The 19,516-nt window shown below is 39.2% G+C and overlaps 1 protein-coding gene across 3 annotated transcripts in view; it reads left to right on the forward strand.

Moving 5' to 3' along the window:
* Positions 1–16,859, forward strand: part of LOC143027239 (uncharacterized) — a 75,564-nt gene extending 58,705 nt beyond the window's left edge. For all 3 annotated transcript variants that reach the window (XM_076188483.1, XM_076188484.1, XM_076188485.1), the window contains 3 exons: positions 324–465; positions 1,109–1,213; positions 16,062–16,859. In XM_076188483.1, the coding sequence (XP_076044598.1) occupies positions 324–465; positions 1,109–1,213; positions 16,062–16,617 (803 nt within the window). In that variant the 3' untranslated portion in view covers positions 16,618–16,859. The remainder of the gene's footprint in view (positions 1–323; positions 466–1,108; positions 1,214–16,061) is intronic.
* The last annotated feature ends 2,657 nt before the right edge of the window (positions 16,860–19,516 follow it).

Here is a 19,516-nt window from a genome sequence, read left to right on the forward strand (position 1 = left end):
GTCAGAAACGATGTAGCAAGACAACACATCCACAGCAAGGCCACTTCATTTAATTGGTGACCCCCCTCTCTGTCCCTTCATGCAGAAAAAGAGAAGACATGGAGAAACCCCTTTGGGCTGGGTCAAAATACTTGTACTTGATAAATGTACTTAGATAAAGCTGTAATAAGCAAGATGTGTTACTATTAAAGGCTCTGTCTTCACATGGTGCTTTTTATCTTTTTTTGTCAACTTCATCTTTGTTGCCCATCATATACTGAAGAATTCCTTCCTTCATCCCCATACCCCCTCTAAGTGCTTCAGCCCAGTTGTTCATCCCACAGGGCTTCAGGGTCTTTATCTGGATCACAACCAACTCACAGAATTGCCACGCACCCTTGCGGGGCTGCCTCTCCTCACCAGGTTGTCCTGCTGTGCCAATAACCTCCTGAGCCTCCCTGCCCTGCCCTTCATGGCAACACCTGCGTAGGTCATCTTGCTTGAGGGGAGGGAGACTTCAAGCACAGGTGGTAGGGGGATGACAAAAATGTAGGAATGGGGAAATAAGTAGATGGAGGAGGAAGTTAAATAATTAAAGGGATATAAACAGGTAGGAGGGATAGCAAAATGGTGGAAAGTTGAGACAAGTGATCATATTTGTAGGACAAGTTATATTGATAAATTGATTTAGGAGTACATGTAATGTTCTTACTTGGTCCATTTTTATTGTATAGATTTTATACCATTAACCCCTTCCATACGGTGCCGCACACGTAGGCGTCATGGGGAGCGAGTGTATTCGCGAGGCTGCCATATCGGCGTCTTGATTATATATATTGTAGTCGCCCCTCCATAATGACATTCTTTCTAATTCTTTTGTAATCGCATTTTCTATGGTTATCAGAATTCACGGGTGAAGAGAGAACGATCAATATAAGCGGTGACTATATTTTATGATGCGAGTATTATTACGACACGTCGTACGGCTGGCATTGGCTGCTGCCACCGAGATCTAAGTCCATGACGCCTACGTGTGCGGCACCGTATGGAAGGGGTTAAATGAGGTGCCATACATAGTCAAACTACAAATGTATTGTATACTTATATTACACCACTTGTGTTTTCCCAGAATATTCTTTGATGACAACCATGACCTGAATTACCTTCCCTTCAGTCTAGTGCAACAACTTCGTGTAGGGGAGTCTTGGGACCCAGTCACTCTGCAAACATGTGGGTAAGTCTGTTCATACTTAGATAAGGAACAGGTTGTTGTGGTTGAACAAGGACCTTGTTTAAATTTGTTGCCTAAGGTTTCTCATGCAAGTGACCCAAAGTCTCAAGGTACTGTACTTGGCAGTGGTTCCACATATTGACTCTAGAGGCTGATGAATCTGCAAGTTGGAGGATGAGGAGGTGGGGGTTTGGGATTGATGTAGGTCTACACAATGGCACAGGCATACCTTGTTGATTAATTGTTAAATGATGAAACCAGTAATGGGTACTTCCATATGGTGATTCAGCAAAATGGACAGGGAAGCTGTCCCCCTCCTTATTTCCATCATTACTGTACTTTTCCCATTCTTTTTGACCTGAAAAGGCAAAAAATTACAACCATTTCTATCTAGGATGTATGGAAGAATTGCTGCATGGAGGCTGAAATTTTTTACTTTCTTACCAAAAGGCCCAATTTTGAGGCATTTCTAAGCATATTTTGTGGTATAATTTTTTATCTATCCAAGACCAAGCAACAAATTAGGTACCAAATGAAAGAACAGAATCTACTGTACATATAGCAACCATTAGAATTAATGAATTTTCCCTGTGAATTTAAAAGATATGAAATTGTTGAAAATCCTGACTTTTTTACTAACCTGGAGACATGGTTTTTGTATGGATGTTTAAATTTTAAATAAATTTAGACCAAAATTTGTACATAATTTCAGCATTTAATTTAATATTTAAAGAAACCTGTTAATAATGATGGGGCAATATTGAATAGTACAAAAGCAAGGCCAGCACAGAAACTTTATCCAAATCTAGAAAACTATCCACAAGATACTTCACAATGTCATTAAGCAAGGAGCTACAAGGATGCACAATTGATGTCTCAGAACCTCCACCTGCAACCCACAAGCAAGCATCAAGCTGGCTGGCCACCAGATCTCTCACTGAAACCTTCCTGGTCGGATACCCTTCAACTTGCATCAGTGGTTCCCAGCTTCCCACCAACAGGAGCATTCCAGTACTTCCTTTATCTCCAAAGTTTACCAGAAAATACAGGGAAACCCATGGTTCAAAACCTTGCTTATGAAACAGTTGAAGCTATCATTCCATTCTGGTAGATGGCTAGGATCAAGACAATGACCAGACATAACTGCATGAAGCTCTTCATGAAACTCCATGACAAACACAGAGCACTGATGAAAAGCAAGAGACCCTGGAAGAAAGAGAAGTGCATTTGTCTTGGAATTGGATGGTCTGTTCGACATAGGAGCTCCAGATGCTGTCCAGGATATAGAGAGCAGCAGACTGTTATCCAGGGAGAAAAAAGATGAGGACATCAGGTTCTGCCAGGACCAAAGGACTGAGAAGAAAGGTCACAGGTTGGGTTATGGCTCAACATCTTCCTGGTGCTGTTCTACATACCAGTGTGGATGATGTCATTAACTGCTGCAGATGCTACTGTGAATGATCTTCAGTTCATCCAGGACATGTTGAGGTACAAGAGATTAGACCCAAAGGTTGCTGAAACAGTTCTTCAGGAGATGGAAAATCACAAGTGGTACTTGACATAGGAGGCTGTGCCATTCACACTCTTCAGCAACAGGCTGAGTGACAAGCAGAAAGAGGACATTGCTACTCAGCTGCATAGCACTCAGAAGCCAGACAGCCGAAGAAGGGGAAAACCTGTGTTTCAGAAGGTAACAGGCAAGACCACAGTAGTAGCTTAGATCTTATTGGTCTGGAACTCCACCTTCTGATAGCCATCCTTAGCATTGGACTTGACTGGTGCCTGGATCAGGTTGAATCATGGACAGAGAAGGAGTACTACAAGAAAGCCTTGGAATATGTGAGAAACCTCAGAGATGTGAATGACATCACTGAGCATGGAGTTAAGATGATGAGTGATTTTGCAAATGTCATCACCACAGATCCCAGGCAGAGGGAATATTTCCTCCATGCTGTGGAATACAACAGTCAGCACTTCAAAAATTTCAAGAAGCAAACACTTAATAAATGACTGTGTTACATAATTTTGATGCATGTAATCATGATTATTTTGGTAGTTTCAGTTGATGGTTTGACTTGTTGCAAAATTACACTATCCACTTTGTATATGTCAAATATATGAATTTTGTTATTTTTCTGTAAATATAGATAACATGCCACTTTTTGTACAATATTAATCAGATTGTACACATTCAAAAGAGCATTAGAACTGCTTTAATTTGATAGCTATTTTGTTGCTCTATCTTGCTCCATGCAAAAACCATGTCTCCAGATTAGTAGAAAAGTCAGGATTTTCAATAATTTTGTATCTATTAAAAATCACAGTGAAAATTCATCATTGTAGACTCTGCTAATTTATTTGGTACCTAATTTGTTACTGTCTTGTATAGATAAATTATACCACAAAATATACTTAGAAATGCCTCAAAATTGGCCCTTTTGGTAAAATAATATAAAAATTCAGCCTCCATGCTGCAATGCTTCCATACATCCTAGATAAAAATGTATGTGATTTATGGCTTTTTCAGGTCAAAAAGCATGGGAAAGAGTACAGTAACATATGAAAAAGTTGTTTTTTTAAACAGGTCTAATCAGGAGGTGCAGCCCTGAGAGGCTAACACTTAGTCTCTAAACTGGGCCCAAGATCTCTATTAACTTCAACTATATTTCTTAAACTTTTTCATACATGGGGACTGCTCTTCTCTTCCTACCACTTTTAGCGAAAACTTAAAAGCAGACGTTAATAACAAATACAGGAAATAACTGAAAAAATCGAAGAAAACTTAGGTGAGGAAAGTATCCAAAAGATTAACCCCTTCAATACGGGCCACATCGCACGTCTGGCAGCATTAGCTGCCAGACGTGTGATGTTGTGTCATAATACTCGCATTATAAAAAATAAAGTCATTGCTCTATCGCTCGTTCTCTTTCACCCGTGAATTTTGATAACCATAGAAAATATGATGAAGCCAGTTTACAGAGTATGGGGGTTACGCAGGTACGACTACAATAAATATAATCAAGATGCCGACGTCGACATCCTCGCGTACCCACTTGCTCCTCATGACGCCTACGTAGGCGTCACCATATGGAAGGGGTTAAGAAATGGAAGGAAAACATTGAAAACAAAGAAATAATCCAACAACAAATGCAGGAAAATGCAAAAGACACAATTATCCAAGTAATTAATGAAAAAGCAAATTGGGTCAGAGACACAGTGGATAGGAAAAAATGTATTGTGGTATATGGGTTAAAAGAAAAACATGGTTTGATGAGATTCATGAGAGAAAAAGAAGAAAAAGAGATGGCAATAGAGATCTTAAAAGAAGTTCATGAGGGAGCCCAAGATGCAGTTAAAGACTTTGAAGAAACATATAGGATCGGTCACTATTGTAAGGATAGAAATCGACCCCTAAAGATAAAAGATCACAAATGGCAGTAGATGACTTATTTGAAAAAGTGAAAAATATAATAAGATATGGATAAAAAGGGAAATGAGTACTGAGGAATTAGAAAAAGAAAAGACATTAATAGATGAAGCAAAGGAAAAAAATGCAAAAAGAACAGAGACAGAAAGCAAGGAATTCCATTGGAGAGTAATCGATATGAGACTGAGGAAATGGTACATCAGAATGGGCAAACCAAAGAGAAAAAAAAATGGAGAGAGAAGAAAATTGAAAGTGGCCTATACCAACATCGATGGATTAATTTCAGGACTGAACGAACTTAATGATTACCTGCTAGAAGAAAAGCCAGACATAATGGGAATTGTGGAGACTAAATTAAGGGGCATAATACCATCCTTCGATGTTGGAAATGGACTATATAATTACTGGATTAAAAACAGAGACAAGAAACAGGGAGGAGGAATCATGTTCTTGGCCAAAAAAAACTTGAATGTGACAAAAATAGTGGAGGGCAAAGGTAATGTAGAACTGATCATGATAAAAGTTGAAGACAAGAACATGAAAAATAGAAAGTTTATGGTGACTTATGTGCCCCCAAAAATAAACACTTGGAAAGAGAACGAGCATACGAAAATGTTAGAAGATACAAGGCAATCATTAGACGAAATACTAATGGGCGGGGGTAATCTGGTAATTATGGGGGACTTCAATTGCAAAGAAATTTGTTGGGAAAACATGACAGTGTGAGGAGGAGATGACTTGAGGGGTAATGTACTACTAGATATGACCATGGAATACACAATTACTCAATGGGTCAGTGAAAACACCAGATACAGAAACAACAAAGAACCATCGAATCTAGATTTAATTTTTACAACAGGACCTGAAATTGTGGATAAAATCCAATACAAAACACCAATTGGAAAGAGTGACCATATACTCATTGAAACTGACCATATACTCATTGAAGAGAAATGAAAAGCATAGGAAAGGAAGATTGATGTACAACAAAACAGACTTTGCAGAACTAAAGAAATTCTTCCTGAATGCAAACTGGGAAAAATTTTACATGGAAGAGACAAAAATGGAAGAGAAATGGAATATCTTGATGGATAATTACAATGAAGGGGTAAATAAGCACGTACCAAGACAGCGAGAGAGAGTGTACATTAAATGCTGGTTCAACAAAAGATGCAGTGAGGCAAAAGACAGAAGGGACAGAGCTTGGAAAAGGTGGAGAAAAGATAAAAAAAAACTGGAAAATGGCAAGTCTATATAAACTATAGAAATGAGTATGTTAAAGTGAGAAGAGAGGAAAAAAGGAACCATGAAAAGGATATTATAGATAAATGCAAAGAGCAACCCAAACTATTCTATCGATACATGAATGGCAAACTTAAAAACAAGCAAGAAATGGTGAAACTACGCCAAGGGAATATAGAATACACAGAAGATTTAGAAATGGCCGAAATCATGAATAATCACTTTAAATCTGTCTTCACTAGAGAGAAAACACAATATTGGAACGAAGGTAATGAAAGGCGATCTCCCCCCATGAGCGACATAACAATAGCACAAAAAGAAATATTAGAACACCTATCAAACCTTGACGTCAGGAAATCACATGGCCCGGATGGAATTGCAAATTGGATTCTAAAAGAATGCAAAGAAGAACTAACAGACAAAATACATAACATAATAAATTGCTCACTCAAAGAAGGAAAAATACTAACATTGTACCAATATATAAAGGAGGAAACAAGGAAGAACCAACTAACTATAGGCCAGTCTAACTAACAAGCACTATAGCCAAAATTTGTGAGAAAATGATCAAGAATAGATGGATAAAACACCTGGAAGACAACAATATGATAAACCCAAGACAGTTTGGGTTCAGACAAGGAAGATCATGCACCACAAACTTGATATGTTTCTACTCAAGATTAATAGACATAGTGCAAGAAAGGAATGGATGGGCTGACTGTGCCTTCCTGGACTTACAAAAAGCTTTTGACAAAGTACCACACAAAAAAATTATTAAAAAAAACTCGAACGTGTAGGAGGGATACAAGGGAATCTACAAAAATGGATGGAGGACTTCCTGATTGGTAGGAAGATGAGAGTAGTACTCAGAGAAAAATATTCAGGTTGGAAAGAGGTGATCAGTGGAGTACTGCAAGGATCTGTACTAGCTCCAATAATGTTTGCTATTTATGTGAATGACATGGATGATTGGAATGACATGGATGACATGGAATGACATGGATGAAATGTTACATGAGCTTCTTTGCAGACGACGCCAAACTTTTAATGAAAGTAAAAACTGAAGAGGATTGCGAATCACTGCAGGAAGACAAATAAATTATGGAACTGGAGTCAGAAATGAGAAGTGGACTTCAGTATTAAGAAGTGTAGCATAATGGAGTTTGGAAAAAGCAAAAACAGAATATCAGGACAATATAGAATTGGAACCAAGGAGGTAAAGAAGGAGAGATCCGAAAAAAAATTGGGTGTAATTATCTCAAACTACTTGTCCTATGACAAACAGATAAACAAAATTGTTGGAGAATCATACAACTTACTAAGATCAATAAAAGTGGCATTTACATATTTGGACGAAGAAATTATTAAAAAAATATTGGTCACACTGATAAGGCCTAGACTAGAATATGCAGTGACATTGTGGTCACCCAGTACCAAAAAGAATATAAAGAAAATAGAAAGAATCCAGAGAGCAGCAACAAAAATGGCACCTGCACTCACAAACTTATCATATGAGGAGAGATTGGCTAAACTAGATTTACCGACTCTGGAGTAAAGAGAGAGAGGTGACCTACTGATCATCTACAGAATCATGAAATGCACAGAAATACTTGATAGAAAGGACTTGTTAAACTGGGACAGGAGAAGCACAAGAGGACATGGAAAGAAATTAAAAAAACATAGCTACAGAAGAGAACTGAAGAAAAACAGTTTTCCACATAGAGTGGTAGACACTTGGAACAAACTGGACAAGGAAATAGTGTGCGCAAAAACCAGTCATGAGTTTAAAAGCAAACTAGACACTGTGAGATACAAAGGCGGGACACCACGAACGTAGCTCCCCTTCCCGCAAAATACAACTAGGTAAAATAGAAATGGTCCCACACTAATACAACACAGACAGGAGTCCAAAATTTCTTCCCAGAGAGATCTATAGGAAATTCCGATGACTGTTGCCACTGTGGGGCTGCAGATTTTCTATTTTGTGAAACTCAAGGCAACAGTTGCTGCATTGACAACACAGACAGCTGTTAAATAAATCATCTCTATCAAGGACTTCCATTCCTTTCATAATTCTGTATATGGTTAGCAGGCCTCCTCTTTCTCTTCTTTGTTCCAGGGTAGATAGTTCGGGTTTGTCCAATCTTTGTTCATGTGTCAAATTGGAGAGTGTTGGTGCCATCTTTGTCATTGCTCTTTGAATTCTTTCTAATTTCTTTGTTCTTTTTTGTACTAGGTATCCATAGTGTCGCAGCATACTCCAATTTTGGTCTTATCAATGTAACTAATATTTTCTTTATCATTTCTTCATCCATGTAGTCAAAAGCCGCTTTCATTGATCATAATAAATTGAAGGTTTCTCCAACTAATTTGTTGATATGTTTGTCTGGTGTCATGTCATTGGTGATAGCTACTCCTAGGTCCCTTTCAGAGTTAACTTTTTTAATTTTCTTTGTACCAGTTTTGTATTGTCCTGATATTCTGTTTTTGCTTTTTCCAAATTCCATTATACTACATTTCTTGATATTGAAATTCACTTCACACTTCTTACTCCATTTCCAGATTTTGTCCAGGTCTTCTTGCAAATATTTGCAATCTTCCTCTGTACTTACTCTCTTTAGTAGTTTTGCATCATCTTCAAAGAAATTCATATAACATTCCACACCTTCATCCATGTCATTTATATATATGGCAAACAATATTGGAGCCACTTATCATTTGTTCCCAATTTGAGTTCTTGTCTCTAAGTACCACCCTCATTTTTCTCCTGTTCAAGAAATCTTTCATCCATTTCAATAACTTTCCTTGTATTCCACCTACTGTCTCAGTATTTCTTAGTATCTTTTTGTGTAGTACTTTGTCAAATGCCTTTTGTAAATTTAAGAAGGTCTAATCTGCCCACCCGTCCCTTTCTTGAATTATTTCTATTAATCTTGAGTAAAAGCATATTAAGTTTGTGGCACATGATCTTCCACTCCTAAATCCAAATTGTTTTGGATTTAGTATTTTGTTGTCCTTCAAGTGTTTGATCCATTTACTTTTGATAATTTTTTCACATATTTTTGCTATAGTACTTGTAAGGGGAGGCTGGTTTATAATTGGTTGGGTTTTCTTTGTCTCCTTTGTATACTGGTACAGTATTTGCATTTTTCCAGTCTTGTGGTACTTTTCCTTCTTTGAGTGAGAAATCAGTTATCTTGTCTGTTAGTTCATCTATACATTCTTTCAATATCCAATTTGCAATTCCATGTGTGTGTGTATGTACCTAGTTGTATTTTACAGGAAGGGGAGCTATTCTTGTGGTGTCCTGTCTCCATATCTCGTTTCATCTAGACTGTTTTTAAATTTGTGTATCATTTTTGTACACACCACATTCTCATCAAACCTATTCTAAACATCTGTTATCCTGTGGGGAAAGCTGTTCTTTTTTAGGTATCTTTTACAACTGTCTTTCTTGATTTTCTTTCCATGTTCCCTTGTATCTCTACTATTCCATTTTATTAGATCCTCTCTATCAATAATTTCCATGCCTTTCATGATTCTATAAATAGTTATTAAGTCTACTCTCTTCTTTGCTCCAATGTCTGTAGCTCAAGTTTTGCCAGCCTCTCCTCACATGATAATTCTGAGAGTGTTGGTGCCAATTTTGTAATTGCTCTTTGTATTCTTTCAAGTTTTGTTATACATTTTTTTGTACTTGGTGACCACGTCGTCGTTGCATACTCCAATTTTAGTCTTATCAAAGTGACTAGTATTTTCTTCACCATTTCTTCATCCAGGTATGTAAATGCCACTTTGATCTTATTAGATTATAAGTTTCTCCAAAATTTTTGTTAATATGTTTCTCAGGGGACATATTATTCATGATAATGACTCCTAGGTCCTTCTCTTTTTCCACTTTTTTAATTTCTTCTCCCAATGTGTATGATCCCACTATTCTTTTTTTGCTTTTTCCAAATTCCATTATACTACACTTCTTAATGTTGAATTCCATCTCCCACTTCCTACTCCATTCCCATACTTTATTGAGATCACTCTGCAGTGACTCACAATCTTCTGTGTTCACTTTTTTCAACATTTTTGCATCGTCTGCAAAGAAGCTCATATAACTTTTAATTCCTTCATCCATATCATTGATATATATAGCAAACATTATTGGGGCCAAAAGTGTTCCTTGTGGAACTCCACTAATCACCTCATCCCAATTGGAATGTTTGTCTCTTATCACCACTCTCATTTTTCTTTCATGCAAGAAGTCTTCTATCCGCTTAAGTAGTTTGCCCTGTATTCCTCCTGCAGTTTCTAATTTCTTTAGCAATTTCTTATGTGGCACCTTAAAAGCTTTTTTCAGGTCTAGAAATACACAGTCAGCCCATCCATCTCTTTCCTGTATTATATCTACTAGTCTTGAATAGAAACACATCAAGTTTGTGACACATGATCTTCCTTGTCTAAATCCAAACTGCCTCGGATTTAGTACATTGTTTTTTCCAAATGCCTTACCCATCTAATTTTGATCATTTTTTCACAAATTTTTGCTACCATGCTTGTAAGAGAGACCAGTCTATAGTTTGTAGGGTCTTCTTTGTTTCCCCCCTAATATATTGGTACTATATTTGCTCTTTTCCAATCTTTTGGAACTTTTCCTTCCTTCAATGAACTGCTTATTACACTATGTATTTTATCTGTTAGTTTGTCCCTGCATTCTCTCAAAATCCAGTTTGCCATTTCATGTGGACCATGCGATTTTCTGACATCGAGGTTAATCAAGTGATTCATTATCATTCTTTGTTACTTCTATTTCTTTCATAGGGGGGACTTTCCCCTCCCACTCAACATCCCTAAGTTGTATGTTATCCCTCGTAAACACTGATTTAAAATGCTTGTTCATAATTTCTGCCATTTCTATTTCCTCTGTGTATTCTATTCCTCCTTGTCATACATACATATACCAAAGGCTTTTTCCCCCTTACAAGGTAGGTAGCCAAAAAACAAAGGCATAAAAACCATTCCCACCCATTTCATCCCTAATACACTCCATTCCCCTCCACCCTCTACCCTCCCTCTTATCTTGGCACCTGGATGATGGGTCATCCCTGCATCTTGTCCACTGCCCTGGGTCAGAAGCAGTGTTGCAAGGCACAGCACATCCACAGCAAGGCTACTTCATAAATCCAGCAACCCCCCCTCTCCATCCCCACATGCAGAAAGGGAGAAGACAGGGAGAAATCCCTTCGGGCTGCGTAATTTTTTTTTTTTTTTTTTTTTTTTTTTTTTTTTTTCATGCATGCTTCCTCACCCCCCATCCCCCACCCACTCCCCCTCATGCATCACAGCATCATCCATATGCAACCCTTCTCCATTCACCCCTATCTTCTGTCCTCTCCCATCCTTCCTCAACAGACATTCCTCTCTTTTGTAATGCCCCTTTCACCCCATCCATCCATCTCATCCTAGGATGCCCCCTCATATTCACTCCTTCCACATCTGCCTTCCACACCTCTTTTACTAATCTTTCTTCGCTCATTCTTTCCATGTGTCCAAACCATCCCAATACTCTTTCATCAACCCTATCTCCCAGCTCCCTTTCCACCCTTGTTCTCCTCCTCACCTCCTCATTTCTCACTTTATCCAGCCTAGTAGCCCCCATCATACTTCTCAGACATTTCATCTCAAACACATTCAAACTCCTCTCTTCCTCTCATATATTCAATGTTTCTGCCCCGTACAGTGTTGTTGGCACAATCACTCCTTCATATAACCTCTTACCATCCATTCCCAGATGTCTATTTCTCATTACACTTTTTAATCCACCAAGGCATTTTCTCGCTTCTCTCAGTCTCCATTCTACCTCCACCCCCACTCCTCCCTTTCCAGCCACATTTGCACCCAAGTATCTAAAACTATCCACTTCCTCCAGTCTTTCACCTTTAATGCTCACTTCCAGCCAAATGCTCACTTCCAGCCTTGTACATCTCATCACCTTACTTTTGCCCACATTTATCTTCAGTACCTTCTTTCACAACTTCCTCAATCCTTCCTCTGATCCTGCTGCAAGTGCAGTGTCGTCAGCAAACAACAACTGGCTTATTTTCCACTTTTCTCCATTTTCTTTCACCATCTCCAACCCCTGACCCACTACCCTTGCATTCACCTCTCACACCACCCCATCCATGTATAGATTGAACAGCCAGGGCGACATAACACACCCCTGACGAAGTCCCACCTTTACCTCAAACCATTCGCTCTCCATTTCTAATCCTAATACAAGCTCTACTACTTTCGTAAAAACTCTTGACTGCTCTTAACAGCTTTCCTCCTATCCCATAGGAGTACCTCCCACAGTGCCTTCCTGTCTACCCTGTTGTAAGCCTTTTCCAGATCCATAAAAGCCCAAAAAACATCCTTACCTTTTCCCATAGCTTTCTCACATATCTGTCTTCCCACAAAAATCTGATTACACAACCCCTACCTGTCCTAAAACCGCACTGTTCCTCACCAATTTATCACTAATGCTGACACAATTTTATCATTATGGTCATTTGACAAACATAGCTCACTTCACTGTCCGTAAATACAACTAGATTGTTTCCTTTGAGCTTATCGAAAAAGCACTGTAATCAGAGCTCTTTTCTAGCCGTCCATTCCCGCATGTGGCTCTCGCTCATGTTAGAATTAGAAATGGAGCGAGTGAGTGGTTTGAGGTAAAGGTGGGAATTCATCAGGGATGTGTCATGTCACCATGGCAGTTCAATTTTACATGGATGGGGTGGTGCAAAAGGTAAATGCAAGGCTAATGGGCCAGGGATTGGAGATGGTTAAGGAAAATGGGAGATAGCCAGTTGCTGTTTGCTGATGACACTGTGCTTGTAGCAGGATCAGAGGAGGAAAAAAGGAAGTTAGTGATAGGGTATGGGAAAATGTGCAAAAGAAGGAAGTTGAAGATATATGTGGGTAAAAGGTGATGAGATGTAAAAGGGGAGAGGATGGCAACAAATTGTAAGTATTAAGGGAGAGAGGCTGGAGGAAGAGGATGGCTTTAGATACTTGGGGGTGTATGTGGCAGGAAAGGGAGAAGTGGAGGTAGAGGGAGAATAAGAGAAGCAAGTAAATGCCTTGGGGGATTAAAAAGTGTAATGAGAAATAGACCTTTGGGAAATGATGCTAAGAGGATATTGTATGAAGGAGTGATTATGCTGACAGCACTGTATGGGTGTTATGCAGAGTGTCTTAAAAAGGGAGGTACAGTGATGGTGGACTGGGTGAGGTTGTTTAATGTTTAACCTCTTCACTCCGGGGCACATCGCATGTCTGACAGCATTAGCTGCCCAACGTGCGATGTTGCGTCATAATAATTGCATTATAAAAAATAAAGTCAGTGCTCAGTCGTTCATTCTCTTTCACCTGTGTATTTTGATAACCATAGAAAATTGATGAAGCCAGTTTAGAGAGAATGGAAATTACGTAGGTATGACTACAATAAATATAATCAAGATGCCGACGTCGGCATCATCGAGTACCCACTTGCTCCTCATGCCGCCTACGTAGGCGTCACCGTATGGAAGTGGTTAAGAGAGGGTAGAGTGCCAGAGGACTGGAGTGCCTGTATAGTTCCACTTTACAAGGGACAATGGGACAAGTGTGAGTGTAGTATTTCAGAGGGATCAGTTTCTTGAGTGGAGTTGGGAAGGCTTATGGGAGGGTTTTGATTGAGAGGATTAGGAGAGGAACAGAGGGAGTAATTTGTGAAGAACAGTGTGGGTTTAGGACAGGTAGGGGTTGCGTGGATCAGATTTTTGTGATAGGGCAGATATGTGAGAAAGCTTTAGGAAAAGTTAAGGATGTTTTTTGGGCCTTTATAGATTTGGAGAAAACTTATGAAAGGGTAGACAGGAAGGCACTGTGGGAGGTATTGTAGATATATGGGATAGAAGGAAAGCTGTTAAGAGCACTCAAGAGTTTTTATGAGAGTAGTAGAGCCTGTGTTAGAATTAGAAATGGAGAGAGTGGTTTGAGGTAAAGGTGGAACTTTGTCAGGGATGTGTTATGTCACCTTGGCTGTTCAGTTTATACATGGATGGGGTGGTGCTAGAGGTAAATGCAAGGGTAATGGGCCAGGGATTGGAAATGGTTAAAGAAAATGGAGAAAAATGGGAGAAAAGCCAGTTGTTGTTTGCTGATGGCACTGTGCTTGTGGCAGGACCAGAAGAGGGATTAACCACTTCCATACGGTGACGCCTACGTAGGCGTCATGAGGAGCAAGTGGGTACACGAGGATGCAGACGTCGGCATCTTGATTATATTTATTGTAGTCGTACCTGCGTGACCCTCATTCTCTCTAAACTGGCTTCATAATATTTTCTATGGTTATCAAAATTCATGGGTGAAAGAGAACGAGCAATTGAGCACTGACTTTATTTTTTATAATGCGATTATTATGACGCAACATCACACACCTGGCAGCTAATGCTGCCAGACGTGCGATGTGCCCCGGAGTGAAGAGGTTAAGGAAATTAGTGACAGAGTTTGGGAAGGTGTGAGAAAGAAGGAAGTTGAAGATAAATATGGGTAAAAGTAAGGGGATGAGATGTACAAGGGGAGAATGTGGGAGCAAATTGGAAGTGAGTATTAAAGGAGATAGACTGGAGGAAGTAGATAGCTTTAGATACTTGGGTGCAAATGTGGCAAGAAAGGGAGGAATAGAGGTGGAGGTATAATGTAGATTGAGAAAAGCAAGTAAATACCTTGGGGGATTAAAAAGTAATGAGGCATAGACATTTAGGAATGGATACTAAGAGGAAATTATATGAAGGAGTTATTGTACCGACAGCACTGTATGGGGCAGAAACATGGAACATAAGACCAGAAGAGTTTGTATTTGAGATGAAATATCTGAGAAGTATGATAGGGTTTACTAGGCTGAATAGAGTGAGGAGCAAGGTGAGAAGGAGAGTAGGGGTGGAAAAGGAGTTGGGAGATAGGATTGAAGAAAGAGTATTGGGATGGTTTGGACACATGGAAAGAATGAGTGAAGAAAGATTAGTAAAAATGGTGTGGAAGGAGTGAACATGAAGGGGCGACCAAGGTTAAAATACATAGATGGGGTGAAGGAGATATGATTGATGAACGAGTATTGGGATGGTTTGAACACATGGAAAGAATGAGTGAAGAAAGATTAGTAAAAAAGGTGTGAAAGGTAGAGGTGGAAGGAGTGAACATGTGGGGGCGACCAAGGATAAGATGCATGGATGGGGTGCAAGAAGCATTGGGATAGAGGGGAACATCTGTTGAAGAAGGGAGAAGGAAGAGAAGAATGGTTTTGTATGGATGATTCTGTGATGCATGGAAGGGAATGGGTGGGGGATGGGGGGGTGAGGGGGTATGTGTGAATTATATTTTGACGCAGCCCAGAGGGATTTCTCCTCATCTTCTCTTTTACTGCATGAGGAGGAGAGGGGGGGGGCCTGGATTAGGTTATGCAGCCATGCTGTGGATGTACTCTGTCTTGCTACATTGCTTCTGACCCAAGGCAGTGGGTGTGATACAGGGATTACCCATCATCCATGAGGAGCTAAGCTGAGAGGGGGGAAAAGGGTGGTGGATGGGGATGGAATGGGTGGGAGTAGGTACATGCCTTAGATTTGGCTTCCTCCCTTGTAAGGGGGGAAAAAGCTCTTGGTATATAGATATAATTTTATGAGAATTGTTCTGTGTTGGAACTTATTTGTATTGATGCCATTTAAATTTGTGTGAGATTTATCAGAAGAGTGTTTGTGGAGTGTAGTGCCCCATCCACCACCCTTTTTTCCCTCTCATCTTAGCTCCTTGTGGATGAAGGTCATCCCTGATTCCTGCCCACTGGCTGGGTCAGTTCTGCAATGAAACAAGACACAGTACATACACAACAAGCCCACTCCCCTTAATCAGTGACCCCACTCTCTGTGCCCTCATGCAGTAAATAGAGAAGACTGGGAGAAATCACTTTGGGCTAAGTCAAATTATCATCCGTACACAGCCATTCTCCACTCACCCATATCCCCTGCCTTCTCCCCTCCTTGTTCAAGAGCACAAATGTTTTATATTTGAAATAACACAAGTGTTTTTGTCTAATATATGCAGAGAAGTCTACCATTAACTTAGAAAGTGTGTATTTAGAAAATATTTAAAAAAAATTCTTTTCAGTTGCTTTCAAGAACAAAGCATTATAAACCAGACAGTATTTGTTCGTATGAAGGAGAAGCAAGTCCACGGTGAAGAAATCCATATAGTTATTGGGAAGTGGCTGCATCACATATCAAGTGTTCTGGAGGAAATGTCAGTTGTTCCTCTCAGTGAATTATGTATAAGGTACATATGGAACCAACAACATGGTCATTTATCCTCAGGAAGTCCTTGTAATACAGATCAACATAAAGCAAAGTATGGTAGAAGTGCAAGAAGAATTACAAGTGAATATTTACCCCCAAGCCTGTGTAACCCAATTAATTTTGGACCAACAGCATATTGTGGGAATGAAACTTGTTTGAAACCAGTTTTTACCTACTCTTCAGTGATCTTTATAAAGATTGATATTGTATCAAGGCTTCAGACAGACAGAAAAACCATACCTTGTGCAGTTTATTTTTGCTGTGATACTTGTTGTAAGGCACACACATCACGCATACAGCATATGGTGGATGACTTTTCTCTCTGGCTTAGTGAAAGATTTAGAAATTGTTGCCAATTTAAAGTATTGTGAAGTATGAAATTTATAATCTAGATTTTAGTACTTATGTTTATATTTCTGCATCTTGGAATACCTCATGCTACATACAGTGACCAATTAGTAATTAACAAGACTTTTTCACTAATGATTTTTAATTATATTGTACCATATAATGTTAAGACATATTGGTGAATTTTTATTCAGACTAAGTCATTCAAGTTATTCTACTTATAAGTGGTCTTTGTATTGGGAATGCATATAAAGACTAAACCTCATTTGCCTTTTATTTATTTGTATTATCCATAAGGAGAGGTGTTAGGGGAATGTCTAGCAGGAGAGCAATCTGGGGATTCTGGTCTGTGTTACCTCCATGCTAGCAGCATGTGACAACAATCGCTTGTGTGGAAATATGTACCATGATGTTCGCAGTATTGGTTTGGTTGTGACAGGTATCTGTGGTAACTTGTGTTAGTGAGGTGTCCTGGTTTGTGGCAGTATGTACAAAACAATCGTGTTCTTGAAGGAGAGTGTTGTCATGAGCGATCTTGCATGTGTGATGTATGTCTTGATCTTGTGTTATGTTAGGGGGACTGTGTGACCTGTGCTATTGTGTGTGTGGGTGCTATGGGTAATGACTGGTTTTGTATCTGAGTGATAACTTGGTTCGTTTCAGAGAATTTCCTGGAGAATTCACTTGTGATACCTGGTGTGAATGTAAAGGTGCTAGCTTTCTGAAGTGTGTCTGGGTGTAATTGGGAGAGTAGGCGAAAGTATGCCATGAGGGAGACTGTGTTCCAATGAAATTTTGTTGTCTGAGACCCAGTCTAAGTTTTTGAGGCTTTCTCTGAGTTCACTCTTAAATGCTGAAGCTATTTTGACCACTTTTTCCTTAGTGATGTGCGGGCCATGATTGTAAGTTTTTGGTGAAGAATATAGGGGGAAAAGTGCTCCAAGTGGCTCAAAAGCAGCAAATGACTTTTTAAATTGTTCTACAAATTGATCAAAGGATGCCGTTTCCTCAAATAAGTCAGACTAAATGACATCACCAGCTAATGTGTCATGCTTGCTATTTTGGATGCTAAGATGGATATCTTTGTTTTGTCATCTGTGGCATTCCTATGTAGTATTTCTGAGTGAACCTCAGTGATGAAATTGTGTACAGGAATGTTCCTGCTGTTGAAGAGTAGTAATGTCTCATCTTTGATGACTGTATTTACCTAGTTGTATTTACCTAGTTGTATTTTGCAGGAAGGGGAGCTATGCTCGTGTTGTCCCGCCTTTGTATCTTGCAGTGTCTAGTTTGTTTTTAAACTCATGAATGGTTTTTGCGCATACTATTTCATTGTCCAGTTTGTTCCAAGTGTCCAAAACTCTATGAGGAAAACTGTTTTTCTTCAGTTCTCTTCTATAGCTATGCTTTTTTTATTTTCTTTCCATGTCCTCTTGTGTTTCTTTTGTCCCAGTTAAGTAAGTTCTCACTATCGAGTACCTCTGTGCCTTTCATGATTCTGTAGATGGTCAATAGGTCACCTCTCTCTCTTCTTTGCTCCAGTGTCGGTAACTCCAGTTTAGCCAATCTCTCTTCGTATGATAGGTTTGCAAGTGCAGGTGCCATTTTTGTAGCTGCTCTTTGGATTCTTTCTATTTTCTTTATATTCTTTTTGGTACTGGGGGACCACAATGTCGCTGCATACTCTAATCTAGGCCTTATCAATGTAACCAATATTTTTTTCATCATGTCTTCGTCCAAGTATGTAAACGCCACTTTTATTGATCTTAGCAAGTTGTAAGTCTCCCCGACAATTTTGTTAATCTGTATATCATAGGACAAGTCGTTCGTGATAATTACTCCCAAATCTTTTTCGGATCCTACTTTCTTTACTTCTTTGGTTCCAATTGTATATTTTCCTGATATTCTGTTTTTGCTTTTTCCAAACTCCATTATGCTACACTTCTTAGTATTAAAGTCCACTTCCCATTTCTGACTCCAGTTCCATACCCTATTTAGGTCTTCTTGCAGTGCTTCACAGTCCTCATCAGTTTCTATTTTCCTTAGCAGTTTGGCGTCATCGGCAAAGAAGCTCATGTAGCAGTTCACGTCCTCATCCATGTCATTCATATAGATAGCAAACATTATTGGTGCCAGCACAGATCCTTGCGGTACTCCACTGATCACCTCTTTCCAGTCTGAATATTTTTCTCTGAGCACTACTCTCATCTTTCTACCAGTCAGAAAGTCCTCTATCCATTTTAGTAGGTTTCCCTGTATTCCTCCTATGTGTTCCAGTTTTTTTAGTAGTTTTCTGTGTGGTACTTTGTCAAAGGCTTTTTGCAAGTCTAGGAATGCACAATCAGCCCATCCATTTCTTTCTTGCACTATGTCTATTAGTCTTGAGTAAAAGCATATTAAGTTTGTGGAGCATGATCTTCCTTGTCTGAATCCGAATTGTCTTGGGTTTAATATGTCGTTGTCTTCCAGATGTTTTACCCATCTATTCTTGATTATTTTCTCACAAATTTTGGCAATGGTGCTTGTTAGTGATACTGGCCTATAGTTGGTGGGTTCTTCTTTGTTTCCTCCTTTGTGTATTGGTACAATGTTAGCGTTTTTCCAGTCCTCGGGTATCTTTCCTTCTTTGAGTGAGCTGTTTATTAAGATGTGTATTTTGTCTGTTAGTTCTTCTTTGCACTCCTTTAGAATCCAATTTGCAATACCGTCCGGGCCATGTGATTTTCTGACATCCAGCCTTGATAAATGTTCTGATATTTCCTTTAGTGATGCTGTAAACTCATTCATGAGGGGAGATTTCTTGTTTTTGTCTATGTCACAATTCGGTATTTTCTCTCTGGTGAAAACAGATTTAAAGTGATTGTTCATGACTTTGGCCATCTCTAAATCTTCTGTGTATTCTATGTTTCCTTGGCATAGTTT

Source organism: Oratosquilla oratoria, chromosome 7, assembly GCF_046742065.1.
Source record: "Oratosquilla oratoria isolate Oo_2021 chromosome 7, ASM4674206v1, whole genome shotgun sequence".
Lineage (NCBI taxonomy): Eukaryota > Metazoa > Arthropoda > Malacostraca > Stomatopoda > Squillidae > Oratosquilla > Oratosquilla oratoria.